The sequence below is a fragment of the Elephas maximus genome, chromosome 15, assembly GCF_024166365.1.
Source record: "Elephas maximus indicus isolate mEleMax1 chromosome 15, mEleMax1 primary haplotype, whole genome shotgun sequence".
Taxonomy (NCBI): domain Eukaryota; kingdom Metazoa; phylum Chordata; class Mammalia; order Proboscidea; family Elephantidae; genus Elephas; species Elephas maximus.
The window spans coordinates 1357686-1370644 of NC_064833.1; the positions used below are offsets into that span (position 1 = coordinate 1357686).

The following is a 12959-nucleotide window of genomic DNA, read 5'->3' on the forward strand; positions in this document are numbered from 1 at the left end:
TCCCCACATTTTGACGAGGTCTGGAGGCCTCAGCTGCCCCTCCTTCTTCCCTCTCAATTGAGTCTTGAGGGCCAACCTCTGCCCTCCCAGCCACAGGCACTGGTCTGCCCAGGGACCAGTGCTTCACCCTCGTGGAGAGCCAGCTGGGTCTACCCCTTTAGCCCTTACACTGTAGGATGCCCAGAGTGCACAGCAGTGCCCTTGGGAGTTGGGTCCTGTTTTAGTTATTTGGTGTTGCCATGACAGAAATACCACAAGTGGATGCCTTTAACAAAGAGAAATTTATTTTCTCACAGTCTAGTAGGCTACAAGTCCAAATTCAGGGCGTCACCTCCAGGGGAGGGCTTTCTCTGTGGGCTCTGGAGGAAGGTCCTTGTCATCAATCTTCTCTTGGCCTAGGAGCTTCCCATTCAGGAACCTCAGGTCCAAAGGACACACTCTGCTCCTGGCACTGCTTGCTTTGTAGTATGCGGTCCCCCTGTCTCTCTGCATCTCGAAAGAGATTGGCTTAAGATACTACCTAATCTTGTGGACCTCATCAGGATAAGTGCCACTAATCCAGTTTATTAACATGATAGAGATAGGATTGACAAATCACCTGGGATGGCAAAATGGTAGAAAATCATATAATACTGGGAATCAGGACCTAGCCAAGTTGACAGATACTTGGAGGGGGGACAAGATTCAATCCATGACATGCCCTGAGGGCCTGCCTGCCTGCCTCCATAACCAACCCTCCTGTTGGGTGGAAAGGGTATGGGTGGACTTACTTCCTGTGGGACCCAAGCCACTGGGGAACATATGGCTGCCCTCAAGGAGCTTTGGAGGACCTTCTGAGGGGCTTGGGGGTGCAGGAGCCACTGCCCTGGCAGCACCTTCATGTCAAGGCACACAAGAGCAAGGCGGGTAACAGAAAAGCCTTCCTGATACCAGGTGGGGGTGGGCCAAAGGCCCCCTCACTTTTCCTGGCATGGCACCCATTCCTGAAAGGGGCTGAAGTAGGGTCAGCATGGCTTCTGCATGGGCACAATGAAGACTGGTCCATCTAGAGCTACCACTGGCCCCCCTATGCCAGGGGTGGGCAACACAGGCTGGGAGGAGGGTCTTTGCTGCTGGAACAGGCTGTGCCCCAGGAGCCCAAGGGTTCTGGGTGGGTTTGGGGATTAGAGCACGCAGGCCCTCCCAACCTGACTGCTGAAGAAAGTATCCCTTGGCCCTACTGAGTGTCCTTCCCTGACCCCTTCTAGCGCGGGGAAATGGAGGTCGCACTCCAGTTGTCCCCACCTTCCCGCGTTTTCTGAATGTTACGAGTCCGTTGCGTAAGGAGCCGACTCTGGTTCGGCCGCCCAGCCCCTATCGGTCCCAAGAGCACCCGCGAAATGCGAACCGCAGGAGGTGGGCCAGGGCCCGGGACAAATTAGAGCTCCAGCCCCTGTGGGCGGGGCGGGGTTGGCCTCGGGAGCAAAGCCACTGGCTGCGGCGCGTCACGCGGGGCGGGTAGGACCGGCCAGAGTCCGCAGACGCCAGAACGGGATGGCGGCAGCCCGGGGCACGGAACGGGACCCCGACCCCGAGGGCCTAGCAGCGGCACGGCCGCTGCTCACCGACCTGTACCAGGCCACCATGGCGCTGGCCTACTGGCGCGCGGGACGGGCGCGGGACGACGCCGAGTTCGAGCTTTTCTTCCGCCGCTGCCCTTTCGGCGGCGCCTTCGCCCTGGCCGCCGGGCTGCGCGATTGCGTGCGCTTCCTGAGGGCCTTCCGCCTGCGGGACGCAGGTAGCCCCCGTCCCGGCCCCGCGACCAGCCAGCTCAGGGCCGTGCCTGCCCGCCCCACGAGTGCCTCTGTCGCCCCCAGATGTGGAGTTTCTGGCCTCCGTGCTGCCTCCGGACACCGAGCCCGCGTTCTTCGCGCACCTGCGGGCCCTGGACTGCTCCGGGGTGACCGTGCGGGCCCTGCCCGAGGGCTCCCTCGCCTTTCCGGGCGTGAGTGCGGGCCAGGGGGTGGTGGAGCGGGGTGCGCAAGGGGCGCCGGCCTGTCGCTGACAGCACTCCCCGCAGGTGCCGCTGCTGCAGGTGTCCGGGCCGCTCCTGGTGGTGCAGCTGCTGGAGACGCCGCTGCTCTGCTTGGTCAGCTACGCCAGGTGGGACCCGGGGTGTGGGGGGGGCGACGCTTCGTTGGGCCCGCAGGGATCTGGGGACGGGGCTCGGAAAGGGCGGCCCCTTGAGGGTGTGGTCCCGGGGGCGGAGCTCCGCGCCCCGCGGGGTGGAGCCCTGAAGCCGGGCTCGGTGGGGCGGAGCGAGGGACCTGGGACTCGAGCCTCTGCCCGTGTGCGCCCTGAGAGCCAAGGCACCGGCCCCGATGGGGGCCTGGCGGAGTCGCAGGACTCTGGTAGAGCTCCAGGCCCCAGGTTAACAGGCGGCTCGGATGGCTTCCTGAGCCTCACCCTGGGTCCCCTCTACCCATCTTCCGCGCAGCCTCGTTGCCACCAACGCGGCGCGGCTTCGCCTGATCGCGGGGCCGAAGAAGCGGTTGCTGGAGATGGGGCTGCGGCGTGCCCAGGGCCCCGACGGGGGGCTCACGGCCTCCACCTACAGCTACCTGGGCGGTGAGGGCCGGGAGGAAGGCAAGCCGGGGAAGGAGGAGGCCCGGCCCCAGAAACCCCCACCCCTCCGCCTGAAGCCTCCCAACCCGCTTGACTCCCCTGCCCAGGCTTCGACTGCAGCAGCAACGTGCTGGCCGGCCAGCTGCGGGGAGTGCCCGTGGCCGGGACACTGGCGCACTCCTTCGTCACTTCCTTTTCAGGCACTGAGGTGCCTCCTGACCCGGTCAGTGACCCTTTCCCTTCCCTACCCAGAACCAAACACCAGACCCGAGGGAAGCCCTTGCTCCAGGAAAGGGTGGGCCAGCCCAGCTGTGCCTCCAGGCTGACCCAGCCCCATCCTGTAACGCCTTATCCCTGCCTAGAACCCCAGCCCGAGGTGAGCCCAGCCCCCCAGATCTCACAACTCCTTTCCACAGATGTTGGCACCGGCAGCCAGTGAGGGCCCTCAGGTGGACCTGGCCAGCCGTGTGGAGGTGTGGCTGGAGCTTGTGTGTGCCCACCTGGGGCTGGGGGTGCAGGAGCCGCACAAAGGGGAGCGGGCGGCCTTTGTGGCCTATGCCCTGGCCTTCCCCCGGGGCTTCCAGGGCCTGCTGGACTCCTACAGTGTGTGGAGGTGAGACCTGGTGCCCAGGGTGGACTTGGCAGAGCAGGCTGCAGCCCCTCACTCCCGTCCTGTCTGCAGGAGCGGTCTCCCCAACTTCCTGGCCGTTGCCTTGGCCCTGGGAGAGCTGGGCTATCGGGCAGTGGGAGTGCGGCTGGACAGTGGTGATCTGCTTCAGCAGGCCCGGGAGGTCCGAGGGGTCTTACGGACCACTGCAGCCCAGTAAGTGCCTGGAAGGTGCCTTCAGATGGGAGCTGGGTATCCGCATGAGGGGGAGGGGTGGCAGGGAGGGGTGACCAGTGTGAGGGTCAGGTTGGGGTTACCTGGGGCTCTGAGTGCCTGGGGGAAGAGTGTGGCTGGGGGGAGGAAGGGGGGAACTAGGGCGAGTTGGGGACAGGGGGCTCTACCCAGGGGCCCCTACCCCACCCACCTCACAGGTTCCAGGTGCCCTGGCTGGGGTCTGTCCCCATCGCTGTCAGCGACAACATCGATGAAGAGAAGCTGGCCCGGCTGGCCCAGGAGGTGGGGAGGCGGCAGGCCGCAGGGTGGCTAGGAGGGTCCCTGGGCCGTGCCAGATTCTGGAGGAGCTGGTGTCACCTGTTCCCCCCCCACAGGGCAGTGAAGTAGACCTCATTGGCATTGGCACCAGCCTGGTCACCTGCCCCCGGCAGCCTGCCCTGGGCTGTGTCTACAAGGTGGGGCCCGGTTCTAGGGCCCAGGTAGGGGCGAACCTAGGGGACCATGGGGGGAAGCGAGCATCCAGCCACCCAGCACCCTCTCCCCCCAGCTGGTGGCCATGGGGGGCCAGCCCCGGATGAAGCTGACAGAGGATGCTGAGAAGCAGACCCTGCCTGGAAGCAAGGCCGCCTTCCGGCTCCTGGGCTCAGATGGTGAGGCCCTCCCATCCCTCTGGTGCCCCCTTCAAGGCCCCAGCCCCACCTCTTCATTCTTAGCCCCCCACAGGGTCTCTGCTGTTGGACTTGCTGCAGTTGGCTGAGGAGCCACCACCCCAGGCTGGGCAGGAACTGAGAGTGTGGCCAAAGGGGGCCCAGGAACCTCAGACTGTGAGGCCAGCCCATGTGGAGCCGTTGCTGAAACTCTGGGTCCGGCAGGGACAGGTGGCCACTCCCACCCCTTCTGTCTGCACCTTCAACCCCAGCCCTAGCCAGCACTGATCCCCTGCACCTCCCTTCCTCTCCCTCCAGCCTCTGAGCCCCTCCCTCTCCCTCTCCCTCCAGCTGTGTGAGCCCCTCCCATCTCTGGCCGAGTCTAGAGCCTTTGCCCAGCTGTCCCTGAGCCGCCTCAGCCCTGCCCACAAGCGGCTGGAGAGCCCCGAGCTCTGCCAGGTGGGTGGAGGGTCTTGTCCCGCTGGCCTGAATGCCCTCTGCCAGTGGTCCCCTCATCAGCCCCTCCTCTTCCCCTGCAGGTGGCGCTGTCTGAGCAGCTGCAGGCCCTGGTGGACAGGCTGAGGGCTGGAGGCCCATTGTGAGAATCCCATGGGCAGGGCAGCCTGAGCAAACACGAGTCACTCACAGCCCTGCACCATGTGTCTGAGTCATCTGTCCACCCTCCAGGGCTCCCAGGGTGCTGGGGGCTCATGCCCCCAAGGGAAGCCCACTGACCGCCAGGTGGAGCAGCTGCTCTGTGCTCCTGTCTCAGGAGCCCTAGATGTGTTGGGGAAGCTGGGCTGTGGGAGGCAGGGCCACAGGAGAGGGAGGCTCTGGTGTCCCCTGAAAGTCCAGGAAGTCCCATGGAAGACTCTGTGTCAGAGGCAGGGCTGGTGATGCCAGAGAGGGCCCTGGGGGGTCTGAGCATGGTCCTGGGCTCCCACATCTGCCTAGGACTCTGTCCCCTGGGCTGGGGTCAGTGGGGATGTGCCAGGCTTTCTAAGGGGGGAGAAGCCCAGATGTGCCCTTCCCCTGCTGCTGCCAGCCCCTCACAACCCTGCCACTGGGGGACCCCATCCTCTGTCTTCTACTGCCTCCAGGCCCTGGGGGACTTCTGCCCCCGCCACCCCAGGTACATGCCCTGGCGTGCAGGGATCCAGCTCCTGACATAGCAGTCCTGGGCCCAGGAGGTGCTAAGCTCTGGACGACCAGTGGTCAGCCCTGGGCTGCCCCCTCTGTGTGGGCAAGTTGACCCCAGGTCTCTGCCTGCTTTGGCAATTTCAGTTCCTGGGACTGCTCAGTGGGGAGGCTCAACAGGAAGCAGAGGGTGGGAGCCAGGCCCTCCTGTCCAGGCAGGCAGGGCATGGGTGTGGGGGTAGTGCTGAGTGTTTGGGAGAGCTTCCAGGAGCACTTCCTCCTGCCCAGGTATTCCGCCCAACTGGCTTATCCGGCTCCCCTGGGACTCCGGGGTAGGGCAGCGCCTGCTGTGGTGGTGGGTAGGGGGGAGGGTAGGATTTTGGGCAGAGGCCCCATCAGGCCAGCACCATGGGCAGCACGGTGCATGGAGAGTGTGGCAGACACACAGACACACACATACTGGGCAGAACACATGGCCCCACGTGAACCGCCAGCTCCCAGGTGCACCTTCCTCGGTGCCAGCACCCAGGAACCCTGAGGCCCAGCCAGGATGGGGGGGGTGCAAGCACAGAGCCATCTAGGAGCAGCCAGGATCGGGGAGGATGGGACCACAGGGCCATCTAGGACCAGCCAGGATGGGGGGATGTGACCACAGGGCCGTCTAGGACCAGCCAGGATGGGGGGATGCCGCCACAGGGCCGTCTAGGACCAGCCAGGATGGGGGGATGCCGCCACAGGGCCGTCTAGGACCAGCCAGGATGGGGGGATGCCGCCACAGGGCCGTCTAGGACCTGTGAGGTCCCGGCCCTGACAATGGTGCCGTCCAGGAGCTACAGCCACGGCTCCATCTTTCCTCACTTGTCCCACCCCAGGGCTGCCTAAGCAAGCGCAGAGGTGGTGACAGTTCCCCTAAACATCCCCAGGATGCTGGCTGGGCCTGGCCTGGCCTAGCCTGCTGGCTACTTTAGGGCTGAGCTGGGCAAGACCGGCAAAGGGCTAGGCCCAGGCTTACAGCCCCTGCTGGGGCCTCCTGGGGCTGCCCATACCTGCCAGATTCTGCCACCAGGAGGGGCTGGGGTCAGAGCCAAGGGCCCTTCTCCCCCTGGAAGAGCCACCCCACTCGGGACCTCACCTCTCCCCCAGATCCAACAAGTTTGTCCCCAGCGTCCTGGGCAAGAGGGCCCTTCTCAAGCCACTTCCTGCAGTGAGCACCACACCTGGGGGCATCTCTGCATGGCACCCCAGCCCCCCATGCACACAGTGCTCATGCACGCAGGCGCCACCACGCCTGTCCTCTGGTCCCGCCCGGGGCCTGCTTCTAGGTCAGGCCTGGGCAGGACTTCCCAGGTGAGCACTGGCAGGTGCTGCCAGCCAGGCCCTGCTGCGCAACTCAGTGTGGTGGGCAACCATGCCTGGGGGCGTGTGGGGCCGGGCCCGGGGGGGTCCCGTGGGGGCACTGACCCTGACAGCTCTGGCGGAAGGCATCCGGGCTAGCCAGGGGCAGCACCTGGCAGCTCCTTCCCGGGGCCTCCAGACAGAGCCTCAGGAGCTTGAACCTGAGGCCCAGGTTCCTGCCCTGTCCTGTGAGGCTGAGCCTCGGAGAGCAACCACTGTCCCCATAGCTGGCAATGAGCCCTGCTTCCCACCCAATGCCCAGGAGCCTCCCCCTGAAGGGACCCACCAGGTAAGAGGGGAAAAGGGAGGCTGGAGACCAGCCTGGGGGCCCACGGCTCCGCCTGGGCTCCTTCAATCTCCGGAGGGTGCCGAAGCAGGAGAGAGGTGAAGGGGGGTAAACTGGACTGGGAACAGTGGAGGGGCTGGGACGGTGTTGGAAGCTGGGGGGACAGGTGCGGGTTGAGGAGGGCTCGGTCATGGGTGAGGTTGGGGAGCAGAGCTGGGAGAGCCTTGAGGACCTCGTATATTCCACCCACCACTGTCCTAGGCTCCCCAGAGTCCCTGGGAGGAGGGGGCCCTAGCAGACTTGGCATTGCACACCGCTGCCTGCCTGGAGGAGGCTGGCCTTTCTGGGACCCAGGCGACAGCGCTCACCCTGTCCTCAGCCCTGGAGGCCCGGGGGGAGCGGCTGGAGGACCAGGTTAGCCTGCCCCCTCTCCACCCTAGACCTTCCCTTTTCCAGGGATCCCTCCCCCTTCTCTTTAGACTCCAGTCATTCCCTTCCTAAGGGTAGGGATAGGAGGGAGCAGTCCGATCCACCCGCTTCTGGCTCTGGCAGGCTGAGGGTGGGTGCTGGCGCGAGGGTAACGTCTGGTGGTCAAGGACAGCCGCTGAACGCTGACTTGCGCCCATCCACCCCAGGTGCATGCTTTGCTACGCGGGCTGTTGGCTCAGGTGCCTAGTCTAGCGGAGGGGCGGCCCCGGCGGGCAGCCCTGCGGGTGCTGAGCGCCCTGGCCCTGGAACACGCGCGGGATGTCGTGTGCGCGCTGCTGCCGCGCTCGCTGCCCCCAGACCGGTAACCAATCGCCCGTCCGCCGCGTCCCCGGCGGTCATTAGCGCGGGCCCCACGCGGCTTCCTTCCTCTTTCCCGCTTGGTGGCCCAGGCTAGCCCCCTATGGGGGGTGGTGGAGGGGTCAGAGCCTCCGACTCCCTCCCCTCCTTTCCGCCTCCTCCGGCCATTAGCCAGGGTTCCTGAATTGGGAACCCTCCCTCCCTCTCAGTGGCTCCCGGAGACCAGCTTGGGGTGCGCCCCGGGGCGGGGGGCGAACTGGTTGGGCGTCTGCGCCCGACACCCCTGCCGCTTTGGTTAATTTGCCCCAGGAGAAGTGTCTTCAAGGGTGAGTTTTTATCATCCCAGGTTGTTTACAGCCGCTGGCCCTGAAGCTCTCCCAGCAGACCGGCTCCGTGGGGTGGGCTCAGTTACCACTTATTTCATTTTTCTGGGGTTCTGCGGGCGTGGAAGGGGGTGGATTACCTGCCCCTCCTCTGCTGGAGTCCTAGCTGAACCCCCTCCCTAACCTCCCTACGCGCCCCATCCCTTCCCCCTCGGACCCTCGGCTCACCAACGCCCCGGCACCCCAGGGCGGCGGCCGAGCTGTGGCGCAGCCTGAGCCGGAACCAGCGCGTGAATGGGCAGGTGCTCGTGCAGCTGCTGTGGGCGCTGAAGGGCGCGGCGGGGCCGGAGCAGGAGGCGCTGGCTGTAGGTGGCTGCCGGCACCGCCGGGGGCTCGGCAGGGCGGCACGGCAGGGCGGCGAGAGGGCAGGGCCGCAGTTTCGCCGAGGGAGTTCGGCGAGTCCAGAATGTCCCGCATGTGTCCCTGAGGCTTTGGCCCTGTCCGGTGCCTGACGCTGCCCCGGGCGCGCGCTAGGCTTGAGCAGATCACTTTCTCCACAGGCCACGCGCGCCCTCGGGGAGATGCTGGCTGTGTCGGGCTGCGTGGGCGCCACGCGGGGCTTCTACCCGCACCTGCTTCTCGCGCTGGTCACACAATTGCACGAGCTTGCCCGCGGTGCGCACTCCCCTGACACCCCCAAGGTTTGGGCCCCGTCCCACCAAGGACCGCTGCACAGTCACGCCAGGTGAGGGCGGCCACTGGGGGTGGGGAGACAGCGGGGGCCCAGCCAGACTCTTCTACCCTCACTGCTCGCTGCCTCCACCTCCAGTTGTGCGGTGGAGGCCTTGAAGGCCCTGCTCACTGGCGACGGCGGCCGCATGGTGGTCACGTGCATGGAGCAGGCTGGAGGCTGGAGGAGGTTGGTGGGAGCCCACACGCACCTGGAGGGGGTCCTGCTGCTGGCTAGGTGAGGAGGAACCTGGGGCCACGCGCCAGGAGGCGGCTTACTGCGGACCAGCTGCGGGGTGGGGTCCACTGGGGGCTTCTCAGGGGTGATGCCCCAAGCGGAGGGAGAGCCCCCATTTCCTCCCTTTCACAGCGCCATGGTGACGCATGCTGACCACCACCTGCGAGGCCTCTTCGCCGACTTACTTCCCCGGCTACGCAGCTCCGACGACACGCAGCGCCTCACGGCAATGGCCTTCTTCACCGGGGTGAGCCTGCTTCCCCGCCTGGTCTGGCGATCCAGGACGGGTGGTGAGTGGTGACCATGGACTCGGTCGCTAGGCAGCGCCACCGTAAGGGGACCGGGAGTGTGCAGACTCGTCTCCCCCTCTCAGCTGCTGCAGAGTCGGCCCACGACGCGGCTCCTGCGGGAGGAGGACATCCTGGAGCGGCTCCGCGCCTGGCAGGGCAACCCCGAGCCCACCGTGCGCTGGCTGGGCCTGCTGGGCCTGGGCCACCTGGCGCTGAACCGCGGGAAGGTGAGGGGCGAGGCGAATGGGCGGGGCCGGGGCGGGGCCTTCGAGGACCCGCCCACGAGTCACTGCCCCGGCAGGTGCGACACGTGAACACTTTGCTGCCGGCTCTCCTGAGCGCTCTGGGAGAGGCCGACTCGCGGCTTGTGGGTGCAGCTCTGAGTGCGCTGCGAAGGCTCCTGCTGCAGCCGCGGGCGCCAGTGCAGCTGCTGAGCTCGGAGCTGAGGCCGCGCCTCCCGCGGCTACTGGATGACGTGAGCACCACCCCGGCCCGACCAGGTCCCCACGTCGAAGTCCTCCTTAGTCCTCCTCGGTCCTTGCTCCGTCCTGGCCGCCGCCTCCCTCCCGTGGACCTCTGCTTCCGGGCCTGTCCGGAGTCATCCCTGACTGCCCGCTCTCCCGCAGGCCCGGGACTCGGTCCGCGCCTCGGCGATCGGGCTCCTCGGGACGCTGGTACGGCGGGGCCGGGGTGGGCTCCGGGTGGGGCTCCGTGGCCCTCTGCGGAAGCTGGTGCTGCAGAGTCTGGTGCCATTGCTGCTTCGCCTGCAAGACCCCAGCCCGGACGCTGCTGAGGTCAGCCGCTTCCCGGGACCACCCCCTTCCGTCCCCCTCAACCTTACCCAGTCCCTCTCAGTCTCCCCTAAAACTGCGGGTCAGGAGTTCTCCCAGGACCTCAGCTGAGGGCCTCATGGGTTCGCAGGTTCTGTGGTCCTCCCTGGCCTCCCACAGTCCACCCCTGCCCTGGGCTCCCTCACCACTTATTGTGGCTAGGCTGGCCACCCCTTGCCATTTCCTGCTCCCTTCCGCATCGCAGAGCTCAGAGTGGACCCTGGCTCGCTGTGACCAGGCCCTGCGCTGGGGCCTGCTGGAGGAGCTGGTGACTGTGGCCCACTACGACAGCCCGGAGGCTCTCAGCCGCCTCTGCCACCGTCTGGTCAGTGGGAGGGAGACAGTGACCATGAGGCCTGAGGTCAGCTACCCGCTTGGTCCAGTATTTGCCTGTCCCCTGAGTGCACTATAGAGTGCACTGCCTACCAATCTGTGTCCCCCCATCTCTGAGCCCAGTCTGACCATCAGGCTCTGGTGGGGCAGGTCTGGGGCCCCAGGCCCTGTTGCCCTGTGGTGGGGGGGTGCTCCCCAAGAAGTTTCAACCTTGGGTTCACCTTGGGGCCTCTTCTCCATCCAAGGCAGCCCTCCTGTTCTGCCATGACCCTTCCTGTCCTTAGGTTCAGCGGTACCCAAGACACGTGCCCAGCTTCCTGAGCCAGACCCAGGGTTACCTTCAGTGCCCACAGGTTCCCCTGCGCCGGGGAGCTGCAGTGCTTATAGGTAAGGCCAAGGCTGGGGCTCACACCACCCCTGCACCCAGAGCTCTGGTGGGCCCTCCTTGCTGGCCACTCGAGGCCCATGCTCACAGGTTTGCCTTGGTCTAGGTTTCCTCACCCATCACACCAGCCCCAGCCAAGTCAGCCAGGATCTTTTGGACTCCCTGTTCCAGGGTGAGGACCTGACTCACTGGGGGCTAGGGTCCTGAGGAGGTGGCAGGAATGAGGGCTGGAGGGTGAGGGGCAGGGCGCCGGCTGTCCTAGAGCCCCGCCCTGCCGCCTGAGCCGCCCTCCCTGGCTCTCTCCCTGCAGACCTGGGGCAGCTGCAGAATGACCCAGAGTCAGAGGTGGGAGCAGCTGCTCACGTGTCCTCTCAGCAGGTGTCTCTGCTGGCTCTGGTGCAGAGCCAACCCCGGGGACCCTGCCTGGCTTGCCTCGCTCGCCTCACTTGGCGCTGCACCAGCCCTATGCGGGCCCCACCGGTCTATGCCGACAGCCCTTTTCAGCGCCGGAGCCACGCAGACCGCTGGGGCTGCTCCAGCCCTGGCTGATCCTACCCAGAGACCTCACAATCCTGTCTGCCCAGCCGTGTGGGGGGCAGTGTCTGAGATGGGTCTCACCTGGGGTGGCTGCAGGGCACCCCATCCGCCCTATCGCCAGGCCCCACCCCAGGTGATCTGCAGAAGAGGCCCCCTGGAGCTGCCCCAGAGGTCTAGTGGGCACAGTCACCTGCAGGAGCCAGGGACCTAGCACTTCTGTCCAACACCATTTCACCTCCTGTGCCTGAGGGTCCACTCACCTAGCCCTGAGTGTACCCTGTACATGGGGGCAGACATCTGCCCAGACAGCACTTGGCCTCTGTGAGCCTTGGAGCACAGTGGGGGATGTTGTGACACTGAACAGCCCCATCCATGAGCTGATGCTGAATTGGTACCCCTGCCTCCTTTCCAAGTCCCCACCTGGTCTGGGCCCAGGCTCCTGCACAGACCCACCACCCACTGTGTGCCCCCAACAGCGTCCTGGTCTTTCTGGGCCATGCCCTCTGTGCTCAAGAGGCCTGGCCTGTCTTCCTGCCCATGGCTGCCGTCTCGCCCCCGACTACCGTCCTGTACCCTCCCCTCCTGTCCATCCTCACTGTGGCTGTCTCCGGAGGTATCCCTGACTCCCCTGCCAGCCGGGGTTATATCTGTGGGTTCAGGTGGAAACTGACATCCTCATCCTCACCAGCTGGCATCCAGTGCCCTGCATGGGGCCCAGTGCCTGCGGGCTGAGTGAGGGACTCTCCAGTCCAGGAGAAGCTCCCAAAGCTGTGACCCACTGTCCGGCCTTTCCCGACTGTTTCCTCCACCCGAACACCTGCCTCGAAATGTCTGTCCTCTAAGCCTGTGAGGCCTCTCTGGCCCTACAGGCCACCAGGGACTCCATCCTAGGCCTGGACCACCTCTCAGAGCACCGGCGGGTGCTTCTGGGGCAAGCACACCCCTCCACCCCCCACCCCCTCCCCACTCCTACATGGAAAACCTTTAAAGTAAATACCTGTCTGGACTAAAGGGCCTGGGAGTCAATCTGAGGCCTGGGTCAGGGCTGAGATGTGGGTGCCATGAGCTGTGGCCAGGGCCCAAGATCAGGGTCAGGCTGTGGATATAGCAAGGCAGCCTGTGGCCAGGTGTAAAGGTCAACCTGGCCATACGCTTAAAAGCCAGGTCAAGGGCACGTGGAGCCAAGAGCCAGGTTTGGTGTGTTTGTTCAGGTCCTCTGAAGCTGACTCCGAGATGGGATTAAATATATTAAATTCATTAGGGAGATGCTGCTGAGGTAAACTGGTGAGGAGCGGCCAGGAGACCCCATTGAAGAGAAAGAGAGGGAAGGAAGGAGGTCAGGTGGAGGCCCTCAGGGGGTCTCGTGCCCAATCCCCCTGCCAGGGGAGTCCCGAGCCTCCCAGGATTGGCATGAGCACCTTCACTACGAAGGGCCTCATTCAGGGGCAGCAGGACCGCGTTACTGTTGCTGGCTGAGCAGGGTCTTTGGCCGGGGGGCTCAGGTGTGGCCTGGAGCAGCATCGGAGGCAGAAAACCAGCTTCTCCCTGTACCTGTTAGCCCAGGAGCCAAGTCCAGCTGAGTGTTGATAACTGTGTCT

At 65.3% G+C, this 12959-nt stretch overlaps 2 protein-coding genes across 4 annotated transcripts; both read left to right on the plus strand.

Annotated features, from left to right (window-relative positions):
- The first annotated feature begins 1470 nt into the window (after nucleotides 1-1470).
- Nucleotides 1471-5874, plus strand: NAPRT (nicotinate phosphoribosyltransferase). 3 transcript variants are annotated; one of them, XM_049853736.1, is made up of 13 exons: nucleotides 1472-1777; nucleotides 1857-1984; nucleotides 2060-2142; nucleotides 2477-2607; nucleotides 2712-2827; nucleotides 3021-3217; nucleotides 3287-3427; nucleotides 3643-3727; nucleotides 3820-3900; nucleotides 3993-4095; nucleotides 4169-4323; nucleotides 4444-4551; nucleotides 4632-5827. In XM_049853736.1, exons 1-13 carry the CDS (start codon nucleotides 1534-1536, stop codon nucleotides 4692-4694), a joined length of 1635 nt encoding a protein of 544 aa, XP_049709693.1. In that variant the 5' UTR covers nucleotides 1472-1533; the 3' UTR covers nucleotides 4695-5827. The 3 variants fall into 3 exon arrangements, with proteins under 3 accessions (XP_049709694.1, XP_049709693.1, XP_049709692.1); XM_049853735.1 differs by having other exon boundaries at nucleotides 2477-2625; nucleotides 4632-5559; XM_049853737.1 differs by lacking the exon at nucleotides 4444-4551 and having other exon boundaries at nucleotides 1471-1777; nucleotides 2477-2625; nucleotides 4632-5874.
- Nucleotides 5875-5972: 98 nt separating this feature from the next.
- MROH6 (maestro heat like repeat family member 6) lies at nucleotides 5973-12362 on the plus strand. The gene is made up of 14 exons (XM_049853739.1): nucleotides 5973-6913; nucleotides 7172-7324; nucleotides 7546-7700; nucleotides 8267-8384; nucleotides 8580-8764; nucleotides 8849-8986; nucleotides 9119-9233; nucleotides 9360-9503; nucleotides 9578-9751; nucleotides 9903-10070; nucleotides 10312-10431; nucleotides 10724-10826; nucleotides 10931-10996; nucleotides 11135-12362. Exons 1-14 carry the CDS (start codon nucleotides 6638-6640, stop codon nucleotides 11371-11373), a joined length of 2154 nt encoding a protein of 717 aa, XP_049709696.1. The 5' UTR covers nucleotides 5973-6637; the 3' UTR covers nucleotides 11374-12362.
- Nucleotides 12363-12959: the final 597 nt, after the last annotated feature.

Excerpts from the sequence above, each read along its gene's own strand:
- NAPRT (XM_049853735.1), top strand. The coding sequence starts at position 1,534 with ATGGCGGCAGCCCGGGGCACGGAACGGGACCCCGACCCCGAGGGCCTA. Across the intron at positions 2,828-3,020 it reads CTGAGGTGCCTCCTGACCCG|ATGTTGGCACCGGCAGCCAG; the intron begins GTCAGTGACCCT and ends TCCTTTCCACAG. Across the intron at positions 3,218-3,286 it reads GACTCCTACAGTGTGTGGAG|GAGCGGTCTCCCCAACTTCC; the intron begins GTGAGACCTGGT and ends TCCTGTCTGCAG.
- MROH6 (XM_049853739.1), top strand. The coding sequence starts at position 6,638 with ATGCCTGGGGGCGTGTGGGGCCGGGCCCGGGGGGGTCCCGTGGGGGCA. Across the intron at positions 7,701-8,266 it reads CGCTCGCTGCCCCCAGACCG|GGCGGCGGCCGAGCTGTGGC; the intron begins GTAACCAATCGC and ends CCGGCACCCCAG. Across the intron at positions 9,752-9,902 it reads TCCCGCGGCTACTGGATGAC|GCCCGGGACTCGGTCCGCGC; the intron begins GTGAGCACCACC and ends GCTCTCCCGCAG.